Genomic DNA, 25,716 nt, shown 5'->3' with positions numbered 1-25,716 from the left:
GTGTGATCAGAGCCCATCATTGGTGGTGTTCTGTAATGGCTGTGCGAGTCCCCCCCCCCCCAGGTGTGATCACAGAGCCCGTCATTGGTGGTGTTCTGTAATGGCTGTGCGAGTCCCTCCCCGAGGTGTGATCAGAGCACACAATGCTTTGTTTTGGCTTCTATCAAACCAGTTTAACCAGTAATGCTGCTTGTTGTGTAGGAACAGACCGGAGAAAGGTTGGTGTACAAACTGTAGAATCCGTTCCTCTGTGAACCTGCAGGATATACTTCAGCCATAACAACTGAAAACGAAGCCTTGAAATGTATTCGGGAAGCTCGCCCTTCCTTGTCAGGGCTTCACTTTCATGCAGTCACAGCGATGTGCTGGCCATCCGACTGTAGCGTGGGATCTGCTTTCTTACCAGTTCGCAGGAAGGGGGCGCTATTCTAGATTCACAAAGTGCTGGCCTCTTGTAGGCTCCTGCAAACAGTGAGCCGGACTTATCAGTGTTAATAATATTGCCAGCCTTTGATACACACAACCTTAACCTCTTCACACCAGCCGAACGCAATGTGCGGCCTCCCGGGCCTAGACGCCGAGCTGCCGCACAATTGTATTCTATTAAAATTGAACATATGTGCTGAGAGCGCGCGCCCTGCGCACTCCCAGCACCCATGTCCGGTACTCACGGAAAGGTCCCGATCTCCTCTTTCGATCGGGACCTTTCCCGATCATGTCACGGCCGGTCACATGACCCTAAACCTCACCTCCCGACTTCTGAAACCCTTGAAGGCCGGGGTCAAGTGGTTAATTTTCTTTTTTTTCCCCCTTCTCCCTCCAGCCTGTATTCCCCCTTGCCATAGGGGCTAACAATCTGCTCATAATTATACACCTAGAATGGTACAATGGGTCAGAGGGACCTGAGAAATAACACATCCCCTTTAGAAACGGCAAAAAAAGCATATCTGTTCATGTAAAGGAGCGCGGCACGCCACCATAATAAACATCTATACTCACCTAATGCGGTTGCTGTGTCAGTCTTCACTGAGCAGAGAGCAGTTCTTGCCTAGTTTGCTTTAACCTCTTCCCTTCCATCCTATAGCAGAAGTACTGCTTCACGGCGGCATGGGTGCGTAAAATCACGTGTGTGTGTGTGTATATATACATGTAATTTTGCAGTTCCAGTTAGGGGCGCACGAGCTGTGTGCGCGCCCTACCCGCTCCGCCATTTGCGGCCTTGGCTGTCAATCACCAGGTCCCGCACTGTGATTACTCTCCGGCACCCAGTGATTGCCGAGTATTACCGACGGGGGAGAGAACTGTATGTAAACAATACAGATCTCTCCTGTCAGCTGCTGCACACTGCTTTTTATGGCTCTGTATAGCAGAGCCATACGAAGCTGTGTGCTTACAGTGGAAAGCACACACAGCATGTGAAACAGCACACAGGTAACCCTTTGATTGCCCCATATGTTAACTCCTTCCTGCCCAGTGCCATTAGTACAGTCAGTGCTTTTTATTAGCATTGATCACTATATTGGTGTCACTGGGGTTGTCAGTGACACCAAGACAGTTCCTCCTATTCCCCCCCAACAGTGTCAGAATGCCTGCTGCAGTCCCGCTATAAGTCGCTGATCCCTGCCATTACTAGTGTGTGTGTATATATGTCTGTCTCTCTTTCTCTGTGCAGTCATCCAGCGTGAGACTTCCTGTAATACAGACCGCTCGCTGCTGCCCTCTCTCCTTGTGCAGAGTGACTGGTCTGGTCTCCACCCCCCACCTGTAGTTTGTTGCAGCCTCTAGTGGGTGGATCTTATTGGGCCCCTCCCACAGCTCTGCACAGCAAAGTGATCTCATTGTTTGTTTTAGGGGGCGGCAAGGGGGTTTTGTTTTTTTTTGTTTGGCTGTTTTTTTTTTTTTTTTAATGGCTAAATTTTAAGCTTTAAATTATGTTCTGATCAGGGGTGGACTGAACATTCGAGCACTCAGGCACTGCCCGAGTTCCTGGGGTCAGTAGGGGGCCCCATGAAATGCCCCTGGTACCTTTTTTTTTTTTTGTGCTTTGAGTTTGGGCAAAGACACGGGCCCCATGATCCCCTATTGAGCCTGAGACACGGGCCCCATGAGTTGTCAGTCCGCCCCTGGTTCTGATACATTAATACTGGAATCTGTCATGTTTGGTGTAAGTGGAATTGTAGTATGCACTTTTCCTGGCTTTTTTTTGGGGGGGGGGGGTGTTAAAGCGATTATTAAACCCTAAACCAAAAATGTAATTTATTGGATACCTGCAATCATTAGATGGGCTTTTTGTTTTGGGGGTTTAGTTAAGGCATTTCACCTGGTGATCTGGCCGGTAACACACCCTCCTGTATTACAGTGCCCAACCTCCTGGATGAAGGAGCTCAGGGGACACCTTTTGGAGAGCAGCATTGTCAGTCTGGTTGGGGGGGGGGGGGGTTAGATGTACTAGCAGATTTGGATACACTAACAAATTGAAGCCAAACTCCAGCTCCCACGTTATAATCCGTTACAGCAAACCGGGTTTTTTTGTTATGTTTTTTTTTTTTTTTTTCCCCCTTTTGGGATAAAGGTTGTAGATCAATAAACTGCAAGTGTAGACCAGCCTTAGGGAAGCATCTCTGATGCCGTTAGCTCTACTTTACCCCCAGCTGCATTTACTCGTTTACATTGACTTTTTTTCTGGTGCTTTAACCAACTTCGCTGTCTTTTGTAGTGTACGTTCCAGTGTGTCTTGTAATGGGTCTGCAGAGGATTTGGATCCAGAGGAGGTGTTGGGTAAAAAGCGTCGTGTGGATACCCCGTCTACATCACCAGCACTTTCCGATCCCACCTGTGTGTCAGCTCGAACACGGCCCCTGCGGGGGCACAAGAAACGCAGTCTGGTCCGGTCCAGCGATGTGTCCTCCCTCAGCAGAAAGGTAAGAACCCCTTCCTGAAATCCCAGAATATATTATTATTATTATTATTATACAGTATTTATAAAGCGCCAATAGTTCGCTCAGCGCTGTACATTACAGAGGGGACAGAACATGAGACAGAACAATACCAATACAATGCAAAACATGAGGGGATTGAGGGCCCTGCTCCTTGGAGCTTACAATCTAGGAGGGAGGGGGTGGTGGCACAGGAGGAGATAGCTGTGGGGGATGGAGTGGTAGGAAGAGTGGAGGAGGTCGGCAAGTTAGCAGGGGGTGGGGTAGGCTTCCCTGAAGAGATGGGTTTTCAGGGTGCGCCTAAAGGAGAGGAGAGTAGGTGATAATCTGATGGGTTGGGGCAGGGAGTTCCAGAGGATGGGTGACACCCTGGAGAAGTCCTGGAGGCGGGCATGGGAGGAGGAGACCAGGGAACTAGAGAGAAGGAGGTCTTGTGAGGAGCGGAGTGTGCGTGTTGGGCGGTACTCGGATATTAGGTCGGTGATGTAGTTCGGGGCAGTATGGTGGATGGCTTTGTACGTCAGTGTTAGGATTTTGAATTTGATATACGGTCTGTCCTGGGGCTGGTCCCTCTAAAATGTGGTGGTGATCTGGTTGTACAAACAGGCATAGGAGACTTAGTCTGCTGCCACCTTGGCATACACGGCTGGGGACGGCTGTATGTATTGTACATGCAGACTGGACAGATTTGGTGTAATGACCTCGTCCCGCGTGTCCCTGTGCAGTCATCTGACCTCTGTTGCAGAGCAGGGGGTTCATACGGCACATCTGTTTAATAATTCAATGCCCCATGGGCTTTATTTAACCAGCACAATCTTGCTTCCACGTTGGGTGACCCTTATTGAGCTAATCTAGTAAATCCTACAAGGTACAGTGCACAGCAACCCAATGTGGCCAATCACAGTGCAGTTTAGTGGAAGAGTGAGATTATAGATACGAATAGTATATACAGATATACATATCTACCTGCCTGGAGTTTGCATGTTTTCCCTGTGCCTGCGTGGGTTTCCTCCCACACTCCAAAGACATGCTGGTAGGTTAAAGTGTTACTAAACCCACCACAGTAAAATCACAATACTCGCTGTGGAGCCTAAGGGGTTAATCCTCTGCCTTGTGTTTAAAAGGCTGTTTGATCCTGTCTGATCCTCCCCTTCTACTGTCCCCAATCCGTTTTCTGATAGTACAGAGGTTTAGGAGTCACTCTGCACATGCTCAGTTTAGTGTGTATTACTGGAGAGTTTTTTTCGTTCTTTGAGAGGATGCATGTAATAAATAAATGTTGCTTTGTTTAGCCACAGAAGCCGTTGTCTACGAAGTGTGGATGTGACCCCCCCACCACATGTATCCTGTGTGGTTGTAAAACATATGCAAAGACTTCACACCCCAGCACCATGGCTCTAAACGAGCGGATATCCCTGATGGACCCCTGCTACCACCCCATCCTGTCCTTCCCCTATGGTAAGTGTGGAACCCTAAAACAGATTTCATGTCTTAGTGTTGGCTTTTTTTTTTTTTTTTTGTGATCCTTTTTTATAGATCATTCACTGAGGGACACGGGAATGTGGTGGTAGTTACATATTTGGGGTATACTGCCACCTTTAGGAGGTTGGACATTGGTAACTACGCCTCAGTGCTTTGTTAATATTCTAGGCCAGAGATTTTTATTATTATATAGGATTTATGGCACCAACAGTTTGCTCAGCGCTTTACAAGATAACGGGAGACAATACAGTTCAATAGAAGGTTAGCAGGGCCTGATCCTTGAAGCTTACAATCTAATAGATCTCCAAACTTTCTAAACAAAGGGCTGGGTTACTGCCCTTCAGCCTTTAGGGGCCAGTGGAAGTAGAAAATGTCCTGGCATTAGTGGGAGTAAACCATGCCACATCTTTAGTAGAGGAATAGTGCTCCATCATTGGTGTCAGTGGGAGGAATAGTGCCCCATCATTGGTGTCAGTGGGAGGAATAGTGCCCCATCATTGGTGTCAGTGGGAGGAATAGTGCCCCATCATTGGTGTCAGTGGGAGGAATAGTGCCTCATCATTGGTATGAGTGGGAGGAATAGTGTCCTATTGGTGTCAGTGGGAGGAATAGTGCCCCATCATTGGTGTCAGTGGGAGGAATAATGCCCCATCGTTGGTGTCAGTGGGAGGAATAGTGCCCCATCATTGGTGTCAGTGGGAGGAATAGTGCCCCATCATTGGTGTCAGTGGGAGGAATAGTGCCCCATCATTGGTGTCAGTGGGAGGAATAGTGCCCCATCACTTGTATCAGTGGTAGGAATAGTGTCCCATCATTGGTATCAGTGGGAGGAATAGTGCCCCATTATTGGTGTCAGTGGGAGGAATAGTGTCCCATCATTGGTGTCAGTGGGAGGAATAGTGCCCCATCATTGGTATCAGTGGGAGGAATAGTGCCCCATCATTGGTGTCAGTGGGAGGAATAGTGCCCCATCATTTGTGTCAGTGGGAGGAATAGTGCCCCATCACTTGTATCAGTGGTAGGAATAGTGCCCCATCACTTGTATCAGTGGTAGGAATAGTGCCCCATCATTGGTGCCTGTGAGAGGCATAGTGCCCCATTGTTGGTGCCGGTGGAAGGCTTAGTGCCCGTTGGTGGTGTCGGTTTGGAGATCATTGTCCTAGGCGCTCAGACATCTTTCTTACCTTTGCTGAAAATCCCTTTACCAGCCTTTTATTACTTTTCTACAACCAAACATAGTCCATAGTTTTGGTTGTTTTTTTTTTTTATTTTTTGTGGGGGGGGGGGGGGGACTTTAAGATTTCAAAGAACTTTTCTACACAGCAGCTATCTGGCCAACTGGTGTATCCTTAGCAACAGCTTTGGAGGCAGACCCCGCTGGACTGAGGAATTGCAGGATTAGCCTGGAATGTGACCTACTGGCACTGAGCTCTGCATTGTGGCTCTTTCCAGATCTTTGTACTGTTATCCACAGAGCGCCCCCCCCAGGTCCAGAGCTGTGACCTGGCCTATAGTGGGACCCAGCCTCTGAAGACTGGTACAGTGGGGGTAGGCCTCTGGTCGTTGGAATGTGACCCTCGGGCACTGGGCTCTGCATAGTGGCTCTTTGGCTTCACTCCCTCAATCAGCACTGACTATTTTTTATTCCTTATGCTGCTAACATTAGTAAAAAAAAAATCAAATTTACTTGTTTGAACAAATGTAATTGTGTTACTTCTAAATTTTCAGGCCTAGGCAAAAATGTCATACATTCAAGGAGTCTTCATGAGAGGACAAGGAGGAAGGGGTTTTCTCCACTAAGTGCACCCTCCTGTCTGCATGCTTAAGCTAAGGGCAGATAGATTCCAGGATGTAAATGCTACATGAATTATCTGCCCCTACTTAAGATGCCTGTGGGCAAAAATCGGTCTGCCGAGGATTTGGATCCAGAGGAGGTGTTGGATAAAACGCGTTGTGTGGATACCCCGGAATAAAAAAAAAAGTCCCATTATTGAATTTATTTGGAGGAATAGTGCCATATTGGTGTCAGTGGAAGGAATAGTGCCTCTATTGTTGGTGGGAGGGGGAATAGTACCCCATGGTTTGTGGGAGGAGGAATGGTGTCCCTATTGTTGGTGGCGGTGGGAGGAGGAATGGTGCCCCTATTGTTGGTGGCGGTGGGAGGAGGAATGGTGCCCTTATTGGTGGTGGGAGGAGGAATGGTGCCCCTATTGGTGGTGGTGGGAGGAGGAATGGTGTCCCTATTGGTGGCGGTGGGAGGAGGAATGGTGCCCCTATTGGTGGTGGCAGTGGGAGGAGGAATGGTGCCCCTATTGGTGGTGGCGGTGGGAGGAGGAATGGTGCCCCTATTGGTGGTGGCGGTGGGAGGAGGAATGGTGCCCCTATTGTTGGTGGCGGTGGGAGGAGGAATGGTGCCCCTATTGGTGGTGGGAGGAGGAATGGTGCCCCTATTGGTGGTGGTGGTGGGAGGAGGAATGGTGTCCCTATTGGTGGCAGTGGGAGGAGGAATGGTGCCCCTATTGGTGGTGGCAGTGGGAGGAGGAATGGTGCCCCTATTGGTGGTGGTGGTGGGAGGAGGAATGGTGCCCCTATTGGTGGTGGTGGTGGGAGGAGGAATGGTGTCCCTATTGGTGGCGGTGGGAGGAGGAATGGTGCCCCTATTGGTGGTGGCAGTGGGAGGAGGAATGGTGCCCCTATTGGTGGTGGCGGTGGGAGGAGGAATGGTGCCCCTATTGGTGGTGGCGGTGGGAGGAGGAATGGTGCCCCTATTGTTGGTGGCGGTGGGAGGAGGAATGGTGCCCCTATTGTTGGTGGCGGTGGGAGGAGGAATGGTGCCCCTATTGGTGGTGGTGGTGGTGGGAGGAGGAATGGTGTCCCTATTGGTGGTGGTGGTGGGAGGAGGAATGGTGTCCCTATTGGTGGCAGTGGGAGGAGGAATGGTGCCCCTATTGGTGGTGGCAGTGGGAGGAGGAATGGTGCCCCTATTGGTGGTGGTGGTGGTGGTGGGAGGAGGAATGGTGTCCCTATTGGTGGCGGTGGGAGGAGGAATGGTGTCCCTATTGGTGGCGGTGGGAGGAGGAATGGTGCCCCTATTGGTGGTGGCGGTGGGAGGAGGAATGGTGCCCCTATTGGTGGTGGTGGTGGGAGGAGGAATGGTGCCCCTATTGGTGGTGGCGGTGGGAGGAGGAATGGTGCCCCTATTGGTGGCGGTGGGAGGAGGCATGGTGCCCCTATTGTTGGCGGTGGGAGGAGGAATGGTGCCCCTATTGGTGGTGGCGGTGGGAGGAGGAATGGTGCCCCTATTGGTGGTGGTGGTGGGAGGAGGAATGGTGCCCCTATTGGTGGTGGTGGTGGGAGGAGGAATGGTGCCCCTATTGGTGGTGGTGGTGGGAGGAGGAATGGTGCCCCTATTGGTGGTGGCGGTGGGAGGAGGAATGGTGCCCCTATTGGTGGTGGTGGTGGGAGGAGGAATGGTGCCCCTATTGGTGGTGGCGGTGGGAGGAGGAATGGTGCCCCTATTGGTGGCGGTGGGAGGAGGCATGGTGCCCCTATTGTTGGCGGTGGGAGGAGGAATGGTGCCCCTATTGGTGGTGGCGGTGGGAGGAGGAATGGTGCCCCTATTGGTGGTGGCGGTGGGAGGAGGAATGGTGCCCCTATTGGTGGTGGTGGTGGGAGGAGGAATGGTGCCCCTATTGGTGGTGGTGGTGGGAGGAGGAATGGTGCCCCTATTGGTGGTGGCGGTGGGAGGAGGAATGGTGCCCCTATTGGTGGTGGTGGTGGGAGGAGGAATGGTGCCCCTATTGGTGGTGGTGGTGGGAGGAGGAATGGTGCCCCTATTGGTGGTGGCGGTGGGAGGAGGAATGGTGCTCCATCGGCCGGATGAAGGCAAGCAAAGTGCCATAGTTTAGAAACCACTACTCTAGATAAAGGGCTTAATTTTTTATTTTTTTTTTTGGTCAAAATTTTTTTTCAAACAATTTCCACTTAAATTTATTGCCATCACATTGGGGAGCAATAAACCCGCTATGTGCCGTCATTCCTGGAGACAGATCTCCGATGTCTCAGCAAAGAGAACCTGTTAGACCCCTTTCAATAAAACCTGAAGTTCTGCTTCCAGTCTGTCTTCCCATAGAGACACGTGGAGTGCAGTGCTGCATGACGGTGCTGGGCTGTGGATGTAAACATGATCTCCCTCATAGACACACCCATCGCTGGTCTGTCAGGCGCTGGCTGAGTTAGGCCATTCTTGGCCCCGCCCGTTCACTCCCCGCCCATTCACTCCCCGCCCATTCACTCCCCATTCTGTGCTTTTCAGCTGGCTTAATCTATGTGGAGGGGCTGAGAGGCATGATGGGAAGAGTAGTCCAAGCGTTCCATAATGGGTGATGCGCGCAGTCACACAAAGCAGCACAATAGGTGGGGGGGAGTCACATGACCATAACTATGGGGAGAATATATTGGTTGGTATGAGATTACAACATGGGTTGCTGTGGGTGGTGATGGTTATAAGATACAAAGGGGTTTATCTGTTCATAAACTTTACTGAAGGTCAGTTGGTAATATCTAGTTTTCATATAATACCGTATTTTTCGGACTATAAGGCGCACATAAAATATCTATATTTGTACAAAAATCGGCAATGCGCCTTATATTCCGATGCGCCTTATGTATGAACAGTGTATGTTCACACTGTGCTGAAGAATCTGTCAAAATGTTTTATTATGACTTTGGTAAGCGACGAAGCCACTCCCCTTGCTTATTCGAAAACTACATTTCCTGATATGTACTGTGCTTCCAAATCCGGTAATTAAGGACCCCAAAATGGCACCTGTTAAGAGACATGCTTATGACGCGGATTTCAAACTCAAGGCCATCAGCCAAGCAGTACAACATGGGAATAGAGCAGCAGCGAAAAAATTCAACATTAATGAATCAATGGTACGGAAGTGGAGGAAACAAGAAGATGACCTGCGTCAAGTAAAGAAGACGAAGAAGAGTTTCCGAGGGAACAAGGCAAGATGGCCACAATTAGAGGACAAAATTGAGCAGTGGATTATTGAACATAGAACAGCAGGTAGAAGCGTCTCTACAGTCTCCATTCGACTTAAGGCAACAGCGATGGCACGAGATATGAAGATCAACGAATTTCAAGGAGGTCCTTCTTGGTGCTTCCGTTTTATGAAAAGGCGTCATCTCTCCATCCGCACAAGAACTACCACTTCGCAGCAACTGCCAAAGGATTATGAAGAAAGGATGGCCATCTTCCGCACTTACTGCAAGGACAAGATCATCGAAAAGAAGATCCAGTCAGACCACATCACAAACATGGACGAGATCCCTCTCACCTTTGACATCCCCGCGAACCGTACTGTAGAAAAAACAGGGACGTCTACTGTATCTATACGCACCACAGGGAATGAGAAATCATCCTTCACTGTAGTTCTCGGTTGCCAGGCTAATGGCCAGAAACTACCACCCATGGTCATTTTTAAGAGGAAGACTTTGCCAAAGGAAACGTTTCCTCTTGGGATCATCGTCAAGGTCAATCCAAAAGGCTGGATGGACGAGGAGAAAATGAGTGAGTGGCTGAGAGAAGTTTACGTCAGGAGACCAGATGGCTTCTTCCACAAGTCTCCGGCCTTATTGATCTACGACTCTATGTGCGCTCATCTCACTGACACTGTCAAAAGCCAAGTGAAGAAAACCAATTCGGAGCTTGCCATCATTCCTGGAGGATTGACCAAAGAACTCCAACCACTAGATATTGGTGTCAACAGGGCGTTCAAGGCTAAATTGCGAGCCGCATGGGAGCAATGGATGACAGAAGGTGAGCACACATTTACCAACACAGGCAGGCAACGCCGGGCTAGTTATGCCACTATCTGCCAATGGATCGTCGATGCCTGGGCTAAGGTATCGGTTTCAACTGTCGTCCGAGCTTTCACGAAGGCCGGAATCATCAATGAACAGCCAAGCAACAGCAATGAGACTGAATCGGATGATGACGAGAGGGATCCGGGCTTGCTTGATGCAGCTATCGCCCAACTGTTAAATTCCGACACCGAAGACGAGGAATTTGATGGATTCGTAGAATAGGAATGATTGAAAAAGTGAGCATACTCTTTTGTGTAATATCTGACCTATCCGGCTATTTTGTTTCGCTTTAATATTGTGTAATATTGTGGTCTGACTGGATCTATTGTGTAATATTGACAGGTATTGTTAATGATTTGAATAAAGTCTGACTTATCCGACTATTTTGTTTCGCTTTATGCGTCTTATATATGAAAATAGATCCGTTCACTAATACTGCGTCTTATAATCCGGTGCGCCTTATAGTCCGAAAAATACGGTACTGTGTTTTTATTATTATTATACAGGATTTATATAGCGCCAACGGTTTGTTCAGTGTTTATAACACTTAATTGTATATTTTACAATGTTATACTCTGAAATGTATAATATAGTTTTTCCTCCATGTATTGGACTGCCCTCTGATTGGCTGTTTTTGCTTCTACAGACACACCCCTCCATTTGCACTTTCAAGCATTGCTGAAAGAGGACAGACAGTTCCGCGTCTCTAATAAGCTGAAAATCCTGAAGCTTTCTCAGCTCGCCAAGAAACCCCAGGATGCAGGCAGTGAGTGGACAAACGGATCTTTTTTGGGGGAAAAAAAATGGCGTCTTTTTTTATTTAATGGGGCCTTGCCCTAAAAACCATCTGTCAGGACAAGTGCCCATAGACATAAGGGTGTTGCCAAAGAAAAGGTCAAGAGATTCATTGGGAACAATAAATCCCAAATTTTGCGTTCTTTTTTTTTTTTTTCTTTGGGGGGAGGTTGTTTTTGGTTTTTTGTCTTGTCATGGGGCACTCAGACCTGTTCACTTCTAGCATGCAGGAAACCCGTCACACAAAGTAATCCGGAAAGGCCAGTTCAATACCGCGCTGGGAATTGGCAGAAAAATACCCGACTGATATGACAGCACAGCCGACAGTGAAATTGCAGCAGCAATAAATGCCTCCATAGCCAACATATTCCGGTCAGCGTCACTGTACGGAGCTCCTTCCACACTCTCCCTGTACTACGGGTCACGATGAAATCATCTGCAGGAAGAACTATTAACGTCTGTGTAGCTCGGGGGGGGTCGCTTACTGTCATGTTCTTAAAGCCTAACTCTACTTTTAACCTCCCTGGCGCTATTCCCGAGTGTAGCTCGGGGTAAAGTTTCAGTGCCAAGAGCAGTAACCCCCCCGAGCTACACTCGGGAATACCATGCGGCGTTGCTCCAGGATCTGTTCTTCACTTACCTTGTCCTGCGCTCCCGCGATGTCCCTCCTGCAGTGTCCCCGGCAATGTCCTCCGGCCGATGCCGGCATCTGTCTTCTGGGTTCCGTTCCCTGCGAGCGTCGGGACGTACGGGGGACTGGACGGCGGGAAATTTTGAAAATGACAAAAAGTGACATTCACTAAATACACTAAAATCACATAGTATAACATTGCTGTATCAAACCATTTCACATACATTGTGTCCCGAGTGCTTTGTCCGGCGCCCTGCCTGCATTTTTATTGTTCTTTCTGCCTGGAAACTGAGAAACGTCCATGGCGTTCAAAAAGCGTCCCTTTAGGTCAGACGCGGTTTTAGAGCGGCTAGAGAACAGCGATAGTAAATCAGAACCACTTGCAGAATTGAGTGATAATGATTGGTGGGGGAAATTCCTCATCAGACACTGAAAACGATTCTGCGACTGAGCTCAGCGATGTGCGAACTTGGCGCTCTATTTCACATTTCAGTGTTTTTGGTTTGATTATATTATTGAATTAAATTTATTATTATTATATTATTTTTATGATTATTTATGAAATTATAATTTATGATTTCATGTTTCAAATTGTAACGTACCCGGGATATTTACTAGACGCTTCTTCGGACAGATTTCAGTGAGTTATTCCTAAAAATTGCAGGCCTACAATAAAAATACATTTCCATGCAAAAAAAGTACCGCTTTGAGCACAGAAATATGGACCTAATCATACCGCTAGGGAGGTTAATATCCCTTTTAACCACTTTACAACCACGCTATAGCTGAATGACGGCCAGTTCTGGGAGTGCATCCTACAACTTCCTCCCAGAGCGCACGCCCGCAGAGACGCACAGCGGGCGCTGTCGGTGATCTCTATGTCCTACGGACAGAGCTGATCACATGACTAGGTAAAAAGCCAATCAGAGTGGCCTTTTATCACATCCTATGACACCGCAGATCACAAAGTAAATACAGTTGCCAGTTATCAGCAGCACTTGCGCTGTCACAGCATGAGGGAAGTGCTGCTGATAGCCGGCAAATGATAGCAGGTCTGCACTGGTCATCAGGGCACTGATTATCAGTGCCTCCTCCTCAGTGCCCACCAGTGCAGCCTATTAGTGCAGCCTCTTCAACGCACATCAGTGAAGGCGAAAAATGACTTGTTTGCAAAATATTATAATAGAAACAACTTTTTTTTTTTTTTTTTTTTTTACTTTTGGGAGTTTGTGTTAAGTGCAAAAAGTGTACCCATTAATGTGGTAAATAGTTCACTTAGGCCAGCCTGCCCCAAAAAAACTTCTTAACCACTTGCCTACCTGGCACTTATTCCCCTTTTCCTGCCCAGGTCAGCTTTCAGCGTTGTCGCACTTTGAATGACAGTTGTGCGGTCATGCAACATTGTACCCATATGAAGTTTTTAATTTTTTTTTTCCACACAAATAGAGCTTTCTTTTGGTGCCATTTAATCGCCGCTGCATTTTTTTTTTTTTTTTGTTTTTTTTGCACTATAAACAAAAGAGCAAAACATTTGAAGAAAGTTTTTCTATTAAATTTTGCAAACCGGTAATTTTTCTCCTGCACTGCTGGGCATGGATGGGCAGCACTGCTGGGCACGGGTGGGTGGCACTGCTGGGCACTGATGATCGGTGCCGATCTGTTTTCTGACAATTGGTGGTTATCGGCAGTATTTTCCTCACGCTGTGGGAAAGTTGAGGAAAGTGCAGCTGGCAACTGCATTTACTGGTGATCTGCTGTGTCATTGGAATCAGCTGATCACATGGTTAAGGTCGCTGTGATTGGCCTTTTACCACATCACGTGATCAGCTGTGTCCATAGAACACAGCGATCACTGAGATCGCGGGGGGCGAGTGGGAGGACGTCATATGATGCCCTCCCAGAACTGGACAACCGTGCTGTAGCCATCATGCAGCTATAGCCCGGTTGTCAAGTGGTTAAAGGGACATCAAACGCTGTTAAGCCGAGCCATACACGGGTCAAATTCTGAAAGAATGTTCTTTTGAAAATCTTTTCTAAGAATTTTCTTTTGAATTAGTGAGCCACTGCAACGGACGATTTTCGAGCGATCATCAAATTTGAGCGATCGGGCATGTTGAAAATTTTTTGAAAGACAAAAGAATTTCTATTCTATGAAGGGAGAATCATGCGAGAAATGTAATATAAAAAAAGAAACTAGCTTGAGCTGTGACCTGGAAAGAAAATAATTCTTGGCCACAAAAATTCCTTTCTTTATCAACGTGAAATTGAAGGCTTGGTTGGTCGAATTTCGAAATCAGTGGTGGCACCGTTGGATTACAAAACACACAAAATTTCTGGATTTCTAAATAAAATTCATTCAAAATGGACCCATGTATGGTCTGCGTTAGACTTTATCCCCTACAGCTCTCATACCTGTACACCAGCCAGGACCAGAACAAATTTATTCTGTGGACCGGTTTGATTTCTTCAGAAATGATAAAGTTATTGCTAAACAAAGTAATACCTTTTTTTTTTTTTTTTTTTTTAGGACAAACAATACTTTCTTATGTACTCTTTGTTGTAATCCATAGACAGTTTTTTAAAAAAAAGTAGATAAACGTACACTTTTAATTAAAAAAAGTATACATTTTATCCACTTTTAGTGACAAAAATATATATTTTTTTTTTGTCACTAAAATTGATTTTGGTGCAAAACTAATTTATTTAAAAATAAAGGCCTTTTTTCATTTATTTTTACTAGTTTTAATTTTTGTACTGCATTAAAAAGCAAGTGCTAACGGTTAGATTCAAAATTTGAACAAATAATAAAGGGGCGCAGAAGTGTATTATGACGTATTATGGTAACGAGTTATTACGGACCCATTTATTTATTAACAAAAAAAAATTATAATAATTTTTTAACTGGCTGCTTTATAAGTATGGACAAAACAAGACTTTTATACTCTCCTAGATGACTGCAGCATCGATCCGTTGCTACGTTTGTCTCCCGCCAGCACTGCACTGAGAACTGAGCGATCAAACACCACTGATCGGTCAGGTCTCCCCCTAAGCTCTGAGCACAGAGGAGATTCAGCCTTCCGGCTTTCTGTTCTACTCCTCCAGCGCTCACTGGAGTGCTGGTCTGTGGAGGGGTGGGAGCAGCTGGCTCAGGCTCTGTGGCTTGCCAAGCCAGCTGTCTGCCCACTGAGCAATCAAACACCCGTGATCGGTCGTGTCTTCCCCTAAGCGCTGAGCACAGAAGAGATTCAGCCTTTCAGCTCTGCTCTGCCCCTCCAGCGCTCAATGCAGTGCAGGGCTGTGGAGGGGGCGGGAGCAGCTGGCTGTGGCTTGTCAAGCTAGCTATTGGTCCACTGAGCGATCAAACACCACTGATCGGTCATGTCTCCCCCTAAGCTCTGAGCAAAGAGGCCTTTCAGCCTTTCAGCTCTCTGCTCTCCCGCTCCAGTGCTCACTGGAGTGCTGGCTGTGGAGGGGACGGGAGCAGCTGGCTCAGGCTTCGTGGCTTGCCAAGCCATCTATCGGTCCAGGCATCTGGGTGGATCCTGACCATATAGTCAGGATCTTTTCAGAGCCGTGACCGGCTCAGACGTCAGCTGACAGCAGACTTTAGCTCGATGTTGGCTGAAAATGGGTCACAGGAGTGCAGGACGAACTGGACCCCTGTGACTTACAGGAGAACTACAGCCATAAAGTACTTCTCTCTTAAAACGAGATCATGCAGGTATTTTCTTCCTGGGGAAAAACGAGGTAAGATTTTAGCGCAGCTGCAGAATCCGACACGAAGGAAACCTCTGTCTTGAATGGGTTAAGGACGGGTATGCTATCTGATGGCGAGGCTGGCAACTGTATGTTGCTGGGAATAGAAGTTGACCAATACTGCAGCTAATGAATGAGCCCATAAAGTAGAACAGGGACTGTCCATATTTGCCATGTTGTAGGTTTCCTCCTCGGGGCTCACAGAATTGTGTGCAAAATATGGGCTTCCTTCCTGTGTGGCAAATTTAGGTGTCTAGTGTGGGTCTTGGAAGCTGTCAGGCCGCTCCAGCTATGCCCAAAAATGTCATCCAGTGATGTTGGGCATGCCTCCGACGTCAGGCAGTCCCTGTTTTCAAGGCTTACCAGGACCCAGACTCCTACTGTGTTAATGGATGGCTGCTGGCCTTATTTAGTCTTTCCACTGACCGGAATCTGGAGGATTGACTGACTGTAAAGCTGCTCGGTGCACCAGACCTTATAGGTAGATCACTTTTCTTTGTTCTTGCAGGGTCGATGTTCCGGGACGACAGGCAATACAGAGGAGTGTCGGGTCCCAGCATTCATGTGTCCTCTCCAGTTATGCCAAGACCAAACCCAGCAGTTCACCAGCTTCCCTCCTTTTCTGATACTCCCCCTTCTGTCAGTCAGCAGAACAGCGCATCAGCGGTGAGTGAATGCAGTAAGAGCTCAGGAATCACATCACTTTATGTAGGAAAACCACAGGGAATGTGAATGAAATCATTCTGAAAAATAGTTTGAATTGGAGAGCTCTGGAGTTTCTGTAGGTAATCGTGTGGGTCGAGTTGGCGCTTCAGTGACTATAATGGGTAAATAGCGGCCCTTACTGGCTTCTCAGTTGGGCCTTGTATACAGTGGCGGGAGTCACTTTGGTTGGGGGGCCCATGGAACCCAGCTCACTTTGTAGAGGTGGGGAGACCCCTGTCTCAGCTCCCCCTATCCCTATTATGTGTAAATCACCCTGTGCCTGTTAGGGGTACGGGGTGATCTGTCCTAATATTGTGTGGGCTTTGTCTGACTGTGTAGACATGTTTAGGAGATAAGTGGGGGGTTGTGGATTGTTTAATGTTATGTGTATTAGCTTAGTAGGGAGGTGTCTCCAGCAGCCCTCCCTCCTGATGGGACAGTCTGCTGGTGTGAAGTGTGAATATCTGTGTGTCTCTTGTTACTAAATGTAGATTGCCCCGCCCTGTGTCATTATGCAGGGAGGGGGGATTGTCCCCTGAGTGTATATATCTTGTATCTGTGTTCAAATAAACTAGTCTACCTCCTGGCTTACTTCAAGACTGATGTCTAGTCTTGTATGGTCAGCTGTGGTGTCTGTTGTTGATGTTCGGATGGGGAAGCGGTATACTAACGGAAGTACCCAAGTGCAGTCTGGGTCAGTTCCGTTACACGTACTATAGCGTATACCCTTAGGAGGGCCGTGTTTGCTTGCGTGGGGGTGCACAGGTGTTCACTGCAACCCCATGCAGGCAGCCCTATTCATTTCAATTGGGATGCTGTGACCGCCTGCTTCTCAGCTAGCCCTCATAGACGTATGCTGTAGGATGGTCGTGTGAACAAAGCTCTAGTGTGAGGAGGACTGTGCTGTAAAAATTTTTTTACAATTTGCTTTTTATTTCAGGCTCTTAAACGGAAAAGGTTTGAGAACTCCTATGACATCGACAACATCGTCATTCCAATGTCTCTGGTGGCAGCTTCCCGCGTGGAGAAACTTCAGTACAAAGAGATCCTGACACCGAGGTACACAAATCTCTACAGCCATGCACCATGACTGAGCAAAGATGAATCCACACCTAAAACACACTGATACTAACTGATACTAATTTAAAAGCAAAACAAAAAAAAAGAATCCTGACCTTGACCCAAACATTTTACACTGAACTAGATCAAACCTTGATCTATGTATTTAATATATATATATATATATATATATTTATTTATTTATTTTTAACATTTTTTTTTCCCCCTCTATGCCAGGAGTTAGAGCAGGAATGGGCAAACTGCGGGCCGTATACGGCCCGGCGGACCTTTTAATCCGGCCCGCGGAGCGTGATACAAAAAAAAAACAGCCAGGGCAAGCAAACATTTGCATCATTCAGCGCGCTCAAATGCAATGATTGGCCAGTCTCGCTGCCACTCACATCCTGATAGCCAGTGATTGGCTGTCAGGATGTGTGTAGGCGGGGCAGCGTGACGAACGTGAGGGGAGCTAGGCTCCTCTCACAGTCCGCCCTGAAGACCGGAACGGCGCGGGAACACGGCGAGAGGAACGCGCGGAGCAAAGGTAATTTAATTTATATTAATTCACACATACACATCATTCATCTACTCTTGGTCCGGCCCCCCGGGTCCAATATATGAACCCATTGCGGCCCTCAAGTCAAAAAGTTTGTCCACCCCTGAGTTAGAGAGATACAATCCATCTCTCCTCCATTCATAGAGAAAAAGAAAACCAGGGGGGCGTGGTTTTACAGTGACTGATCACTGATAGCCAATCAGAGGCTATCACAGCGATCATGTGATCCGGAGTCGGGGATCCCGATCATTAGAACGGGACCTGGAGCTCTCAGTGACACCCTGGTCTTTGTGCTGGGAGCGTGCTGTGCGGTGCGCTCCCAGCAGAAAGACCGGTGCGCAAATATGACGTTGGCGCGAAGGGGTTAAGACAGTACCATAGAAATACATTAGATGTGACTTCTGGTGCGATTTGTAAATGATGTTGCACCGGTGTAAACCAGGGCTTACCAGAGAAAGGCAGATATTGTCCAAGAACAGGGTGGATGTGAATTGTGGAACCTGTTCTGGTCCCGTAATCCCATCTACGTCTGCACTACAGAACAAGTCCAGCTGAATGTGACTAACCGCTATGCCAGGACTGTGATTAAATGAGAACCTTCACAGATCTGAGCCTTTTCTGCTCTGTATCCAGCGTTTCTGCTGAGATTTTTGTTGGAAGTATTATTGTATAAAATGTATGTTGGTGGTAGAGCTGGAACATTTTTAGAATAAAAATAATTATTTTTTTTTTCCTCCTTCAGTTGGCGTGTGTTGGATTCTGCAGAAAAAGATCTGCTGGATGTGGATCCTCAGGTGAGCTGCCCGTCCCGCCTCATATTGGCACCAAACATTTTCCATCACTCTAACAGTTCAGATTGTCCTATTTGTTGAGGGACCTGATGAGCCGTTAAAAAGCTCATGCTGGGGTAGACATCCGCCCGTAGGTAAAAGGGTAGTAGTCTAACCCACGATCTCTCACCCCACATCTCCTGCCCTTCTGCTTCTCACAGCCCTGCCACGTCTCTTCCTGCCTTGTATTACAGTGCCACAGCACTTCTACAGAGCAGCCAATAAAGTGGCATGACCTCTCCATTATCTCCCTTCAACCAATCACAATCTCCTTCCAAGAGAGAGAACAGCCAGAATCTTCTTCATAGAGAGAACTCCCTCCCCGGCCTCGCGCCCCCTCCCCGGCCTCGTGCCCCCCTTACTGCTCCTGTCAGTGGGGAAGAACAGACAGCAACCCTGCTTGCGATCTACCTTTCACATTGATGGTAGATGGTGATCAGCCTGTTGCCACCCCCTCTACTAGGAAGAATGAGGGATGTACAATAATACAAATGAACAATACTTTATTATTATTGTGATTATTATGCAGGATTTATATGGCGCCAACAGTTTGCGCAGCGCTGTACAAAGTGAAGGCAGACATTACAGCTACAATACAATTTGGTACAAGCGGAAGCGGAGTACCCGGCTCCAGAGAGCTTACAATCTAGGATATTAGAGGATTTTTTTACATGTAGTTCAGGTTTGATGATGGATCTCTGTAGTGAGGCGACTGACCACACTCCTGTGATAGCGGCCTTGTGATATGGCAGTTAAGGTTTGTGTGCAACATCAGAATTTGTATATATTGGCTCTGTATTTTTTTTTAGCTGGAAGATTTGACTGATGAGGCATATCAAGACCGACACAGCAAATATGAGGCAATGGAACGTTCCCGGTGGGATTCGTGGACAACTTCTGCACCCCAGCGACGAGGGAGCAGGTATGTGCTAATGAGATCTGGATGGCTTTGAGAATGTTCTTACCTCCAGATGATGCCACGGAAGAGCAGAAACTGGGGGTTTTACATTTGGGATAAACTAAATGCTCCTGTTTTAACAGATCATCCAACAAATCAGATGGTCGTTGGACACCACAGCCTCCGAACAGCCAGGGATCATCTCAGCAGACTGCCTCCCCAGACATCAGATTCCAAAGCCTTAACGACGTCCCATTTTCCCTGTCATCTGCTGCAGCCGACAGCCCAGAGCCTTACAGCACTGTCCAATGCCTATCTGTCCACAGTCGGACGCGAGTGCTCTCCTGGAGCGAAGATACCAGATCTTCCACGCCTGAGATCCCAGATGATGAAGAACAGGTTTGTTGGCTCTTGCAGATCTTCATCATTTCACAGCACTTAGACGCTCCTTTACCTCTTAGGCCTTGTTCACGGGGGTGTACTATAACCTACACTCGTCCAATGGCCGGGATTGCCCACACAGGGATGCACAGGTGTCTCCTACCCTCCCACTTTTGCAGTACTGCTGCCTTTAGATGCCACATAGGCAATCAGTACTCCTGGGAGTGTTATACACTCTTGTTCCCTACCGCGGGCTGGGGGCCACATTCTCCAACCCGTATTTAAGTGCAGGGTCCGCTTCTGTAGGCATCATACCACAGGAAGCACTCTTGGGTGGTGGAAACTTCCTAGTGCTGTAGGCAGAGCTATAGGAAAGACTGATGTCCCTAGATACTCCATGATGGACATGCTCTCCATAGCTAGCGATGGGCTTGGAGGCATTTCCACCTTTTTGTAATCCTAGGCCTACTACTGGAGTGGTGGCAACCGAAGATACAGGCAACGCCGTGCGTTGGCCCAGCATCATCATGTAACTCCTAGTAGCAATTCAGAAGAAGCAGACTGATATAAAATACACATTTCCCACGAGACTTCGAGGGCAACGTGTAAATCATAAAAACAAGGTTGCAAAAGTATCACAGAAAATAAAGTTTAAAATTCCACCGTGGCTGGTACATTACATACGTACAGATGCATCATGTCTTTACATGTCCATTGTCTTTGACTTGTGCCCACTGTCCCCCAAACAGACTTGATTTTGTTGAGTCTTTCCTCAGGGATGAGGTGTCTTAACAATGTTGAACCGTATTTTACATACGGAATACCCTTTATACTCTCCAAAATGCATCGGGTTTGTCCTGGTCTTGTGACCGTGCAGACAAGTCAAGCACTACAGACATGCTATGACATCTCCCTGATGAAGGACTCTCTGAAATGTATCGGATTTGTCCTGGTCTTGTGACCGAGCAGACAAGTCAAGCACTACGGACATGCTATGACATATACCCCTGAGGAAGGACTCTCCAAAATACATCGGATTTGTCCTGGTCTTGTGACCGAGCAGACAAGTCAAGCACTACGAACATGCTATGACATGACCTCTCCCTGAGGAAGGACTCTCCAAAATGCATCGCGTTTGTCCTGGTCTTGTGACCGTGCAGACAAGTCAAGCACTACTGACATGCTATGACATCCCCCCGACTAGAGACTTTTGGCTGTCCTGTAACTACTTGATATATCTGTACATATATAATGTACCAGCCACTGCGATTTTAAAGTGTTTTTTATATAATGGTGTAATAAAGTTTTTTGTTTTTTTTTTTAAATAAAAAAAACAAACCTTGTATTTATGATTTTACACATTGCCCTCAAAGTCCCCATGGGTAATTAGGTGTATATTGTATCTTGAGTAGGGATGGAGGCAATTTTAAAGTGGTTGCAAAGCCTTCCCTATACCCAGTCAAGTGACTCGTCTCAGGTGATACACAAATCCTCCTACATAAGTTGTACCTCTTTATCTACAGCTGTCTGTCCTCTCCTTACATTCAAAGTGCAGGATTTACACAGGATCTCTCAGCTCTGAAAAGCAGGGGGCAGGGCGCTTAAGTTACATCAGCGAGGAGGGCTCAGAGCTGATTGGAGTTAAGGGAGACACCCCCTTTCACACAGGAACAGAGCTAAGGCTGTCAACCACAGGCTGTGTGTTGAATGTCCCTCCCCTTCATCATTTTTTTTTTTGTGTCAGGAAAACTTGTCAGCAGTGACTCCTACAGATAACAGGAAGGAGGCAGCAGACAGAAATGACACTCAGTGCTCTACATTGAGATGAGTGCATACTATAGAAGGATATGCTTTGTTTATGTTTCATGTCTGAGCTTTTCAACCACTTTAAGTGATTGAGCTACCTACACTTGTTTCCATGTTTGAGGAAATGAACGAACAATGAAAATCTGCTTCCATTTTTAGTGCAGTCAGATTGAAAGATTAGAATATATATAGATATTATTTTGTGTGTGTGTTTTTATATATATATATATATATATATATATATATACATACATACACAGTTGTGTTCAAAATACTAGCAGTCAGACATCACTAACCGGATCAATCTCTGTTTTTGGTGGAAATGATATTTCTACATGGCAGATAATTTCCTAGCAGGTGTAGTAGAGTCATAGAAATCCAACAGACCCAACAGTCATGACATACATGCTGCTGATTCTGTGTCATTGAATCACTCATTGAAAGGGGCGTGTTCAAAATAATAGCAGTGTGGAGTTCTATTAGTGAGGTCATTCATTCTTTGATAAACAGGTGGCAATTATTGCCCTTATTTAAGGAAGGAAGGCAGCAAATGTTGTACATGCTGGTTACAGTGCATTTCTCTCTGAAATTCTGAGGAAAATGGGTGGTTCCAGACATTGTTCAGAAGAACAGCGTACCTTGATTAAAAAGTTGATTGGAGGGGAAAACATATAAAGAAGTGCAGAAAATGATTGGCTGCTCAGCTAAAATGATCACAAATGCTTTAAAATGGCAACCAAAACCTGAAAGACGTGGAAGAAAGCGAAAAACTACCATTGGAATGGATAGAAGAATAGCCAAAATGGGGCGGACTCAGCCAACAATCAGCTCCAGGAAGATGAAAGAAGGTGTGACGTTCCCTGTGAGGACTGTTACAATTAGAAGACGCCGATGTGAAGCCAAGCTATCTGCAAGAAGCCCCCGCAAAGTCCCACTGTTGGGAAAAAGACGTGTGCTGAAGAGGTTACAATCTGCCAAAGAGCACATTGACCGGCCTAAAGAGAAATGGGGCAACATTTTGTGGACTGATGAAAGTAAGATTGTTCTTTTTGGGTCTAGTGGGCGGAGACAGTTTGTCAGACGACCCCCAAACACTGAATTCAAGCCACAGGACACTGTGAAGACCGTGAAGCATGGTGGTGCAAGCATCATGATATGGGGATGTTTCTCATACTACGGTGTTGGGCCTATTTATCGCATACCAGGGATCATGGATCAGTCTGAATACATCAGAATACTTGAAGAGGTCATGCTGCCTTATGCTGAAGAGGAAATGCCCTTGAAATGGGGGTTCCAACAAGACAACGACCCCAAACACACCAGTAAACGTGCAACATCTTGGTTCCAGACCAACAAGATGGACGTTATGGAGTGGCCAGCCCAATCCCCGGATCTTCATCCAATAGAAAACTTGTGGGGTGACATCAAAAATGCCGTTTCTGAGGCCAAACCAAGAAATAGAGAAGAACTGTGGAATGTGGTCCAATCATCCTGGGCTGGAATACCTGATCACAGGGGCCAGAAGTTGGGGGACTCCATGCAACACAGATGTACAGCAGTTCTCAGAAACAGTGCGACTACAACCAAATATTCATGAAGTCATTCAAAGGAAAGCAAAATCTTCAAACATTTCTCAGTTTATATAGTGAATGTTTGAGTTTGTAAAGAAGAATACAAACACGGCCATTTTTTTTTTTTTTTTTTTTTTTTTTTTTTTTTTTTTGAACCGTCTAATCACTTTTCTTCCATTTTTTTAGAGGAACAACACAAATTTGATCTTTTTCTTCCTGTTTTGATTTGGAATAGAATGTGTCGTGTTCCCAATGCATTTGTGTGAATGGAAATAAAAGCTATTAGAAGGATTTTCAGCTTTATTCACTTTTTTCAACACACTATTATTTTGAACACAACTGTGTGTGTATGTATATATATATATATATAAAATAATTAATCTTGTAATCCAGACTCCTCCTTTTTAGGACCAGGAAAGCTGTCTTATTTCCAACATTTTAACCCCTTGGCACCGGTGCCTCCCGGCCCTTTAAGGGTTTCAGAAGCTGGGAGGCGGGGGCCAGGGTTTTAGGGTCATGTGACCACCGTGATTCGAGATCACATGATCTGGAAAGGTCGAAAGGGGAGATCGGGACATTTCCGTGAATACTGGACGTGTGCTGGGCGCATGCTCTGTTTTTCTTAATTTCATGCAAATGTACAGCCACTCGTCATCAAGGCCCAGACGCCGGGAGGCCACACATTTGCGTGCGGCTGGTGCCAAGAGATTAAATTAACGGAGGAGCCTTTTTAAAAGATAAAAGTAATGAATTTTTTGTTTTTTTATGATTTTCATTGCCCAGACATTTTATTTTGTCGTTGACTAATTCAGACATTGATTTGCTGCGCACTCAGATCATTGTTTTTGTTTTCTCCCGCAGATTGTTCAGCCGTGGGAAATGCGCTCTTTTCCTCTCTCGGACAGAGACTGCCGCTCTCTCCAGGACTTGCCTGGAACACCAAGCAGAGGCAGGACCAAGCCGCATCCGGACGTTTCATGGCCGACATCGAGCAAGCCTGCCGCATGGACTGAGAGCGTAGACTCTGGCATGTCAACAGAACTCCTCACCCCAGCCTCCAAAGAGTCCCCCCTACCCAATAGCATTTCAGTAGTTCGAGTCAGAGCCCACAGTGGTGACAAAATAGCGAGCCTGGAATACTTTCCACCCAGGCCGGTGAACAAGAGATGAGGTCCTCATTTTATCACAGGATGTGTGAGCAGAGAACACAAATCCATATACTTTATTTCAGTATCAAGTGCTTGGCTGGCTTGCAGGCCCAAGTGGAGCATTAGGGTGCACCATAATGTAGGGGTTCCTGGGCTCAGCGGCACGCTGAAGTGAGAAGCCTGCGAGAGGTACAGCACACAGCAAAAGGCTACATGCTGAAACTCAATATGGGCTGCAGGAGGGCCTCCGTCTGTGGAGGACTCCAATTTCCTGTGGTCTCCTGGTAGCTGCGTAGGCAGTGCAGGTACATGGAGCAGGCTCGTGTAGCCGGATGAAAGAGGTGAAAGATTGGTAAAAAAAAAAAAAAAAAAAATGAAAAAAAAAAATTACAGAGCATTCTAATCGGGAATAAAAAAAAAATATATATATATATTATGAGTATGAAAGTTGGGGGGGTGGGGGAAAATAATCAGGTTTAGACCCTCGACGTCCAGAAGAGAGAGAGAGAGCTTGGCGGTGTCGGAGGCTTCTGTGGCTAGGAGGTGACCAGATGCTGTTCAGGCGTCTGTTTCCTGTCCCAGTCCTGAGTTTCTATACTACTGTTCATCGCTGTGTATTGGTCGCAGGAGGAGAATGCCGCGTCCCGGTGTTTGTCACGTCACCCGCACGACTTTGCTTGCATCACTCACCACAGTGGATGGCCGGAATCCGTGTAGAATTGTCAGGTCTGTCTGTGCAGAGTTTGTGGTCTCAGAAAAGTTACAGCCGATTTTTCCCTTCGTCCTCCTCCCTGTCCCCGGGAACAAAAGATGCTGTAATTATTTAATGAATGGGGGAAAAAACACAAAAGTGACTCCTATGAGAATAGCCTGGTGTATATGGATATATGGAATTAGACTAAAAAAAAAAATAAATTCTAAATCCTATTAGATAAAGTGGTGCTTGTCTTGGTTTTGTATGTTTTTTTAATTTTCATCCAAAAATGTGGTCCAGCGGCATGACGTCATTACAAGTCAGATCTTTTTAAGGCTCGTTCTCATTTAGATCGGAAGATTAACACTCCAGAGATTTTATATAGAATGGATACTGGTTACTTTTTAAAGTCTTCACATAAGGGAAATGGACACACTGGGGGGAAGGGGGGCAGGACAGGGAGGGGTTAACATGAGGGACGGCGATCAGTGACTTATAGGGGGACTGCGGCGGGCATTTTGACACTGGGGGGAACTGACTTGCTGTCACTGACATCCCCAGTGACACCAATACAGTTACCAGTGCTATAAAAAC

At 46.8% G+C, this 25,716-nt stretch overlaps 1 protein-coding gene across 1 annotated transcript; it reads left to right on the top strand.

The window, feature by feature from the left end:
* Positions 1-2,716: 2,716 nt before the first annotated feature.
* LOC149445878 (KAT8 regulatory NSL complex subunit 1-like) lies at positions 2,717-25,364 on the top strand (the record flags this gene model as incomplete). Its single annotated transcript, XM_089653306.1, has 9 exons — positions 2,717-2,921; positions 4,229-4,394; positions 10,939-11,058; positions 15,983-16,140; positions 17,120-17,238; positions 18,537-18,588; positions 19,434-19,546; positions 19,666-19,921; positions 24,142-25,364. Coding segments are annotated over 9 exons (1,498 nt in total), but the record flags the coding sequence as incomplete, so codon positions are not given.
* Between the last annotated feature and the right edge of the window lie 352 nt (positions 25,365-25,716).

The sequence above is a fragment of the Staurois parvus genome, unplaced genomic scaffold (assembly GCF_062004578.1).
Source record: "Staurois parvus isolate SC_StPar_1 unplaced genomic scaffold, SC_StPar_1.0 ptg000705l, whole genome shotgun sequence".
Taxonomy (NCBI): domain Eukaryota; kingdom Metazoa; phylum Chordata; class Amphibia; order Anura; family Ranidae; genus Staurois; species Staurois parvus.
This window is presented reverse-complemented; position numbering and strand designations above follow the sequence as displayed.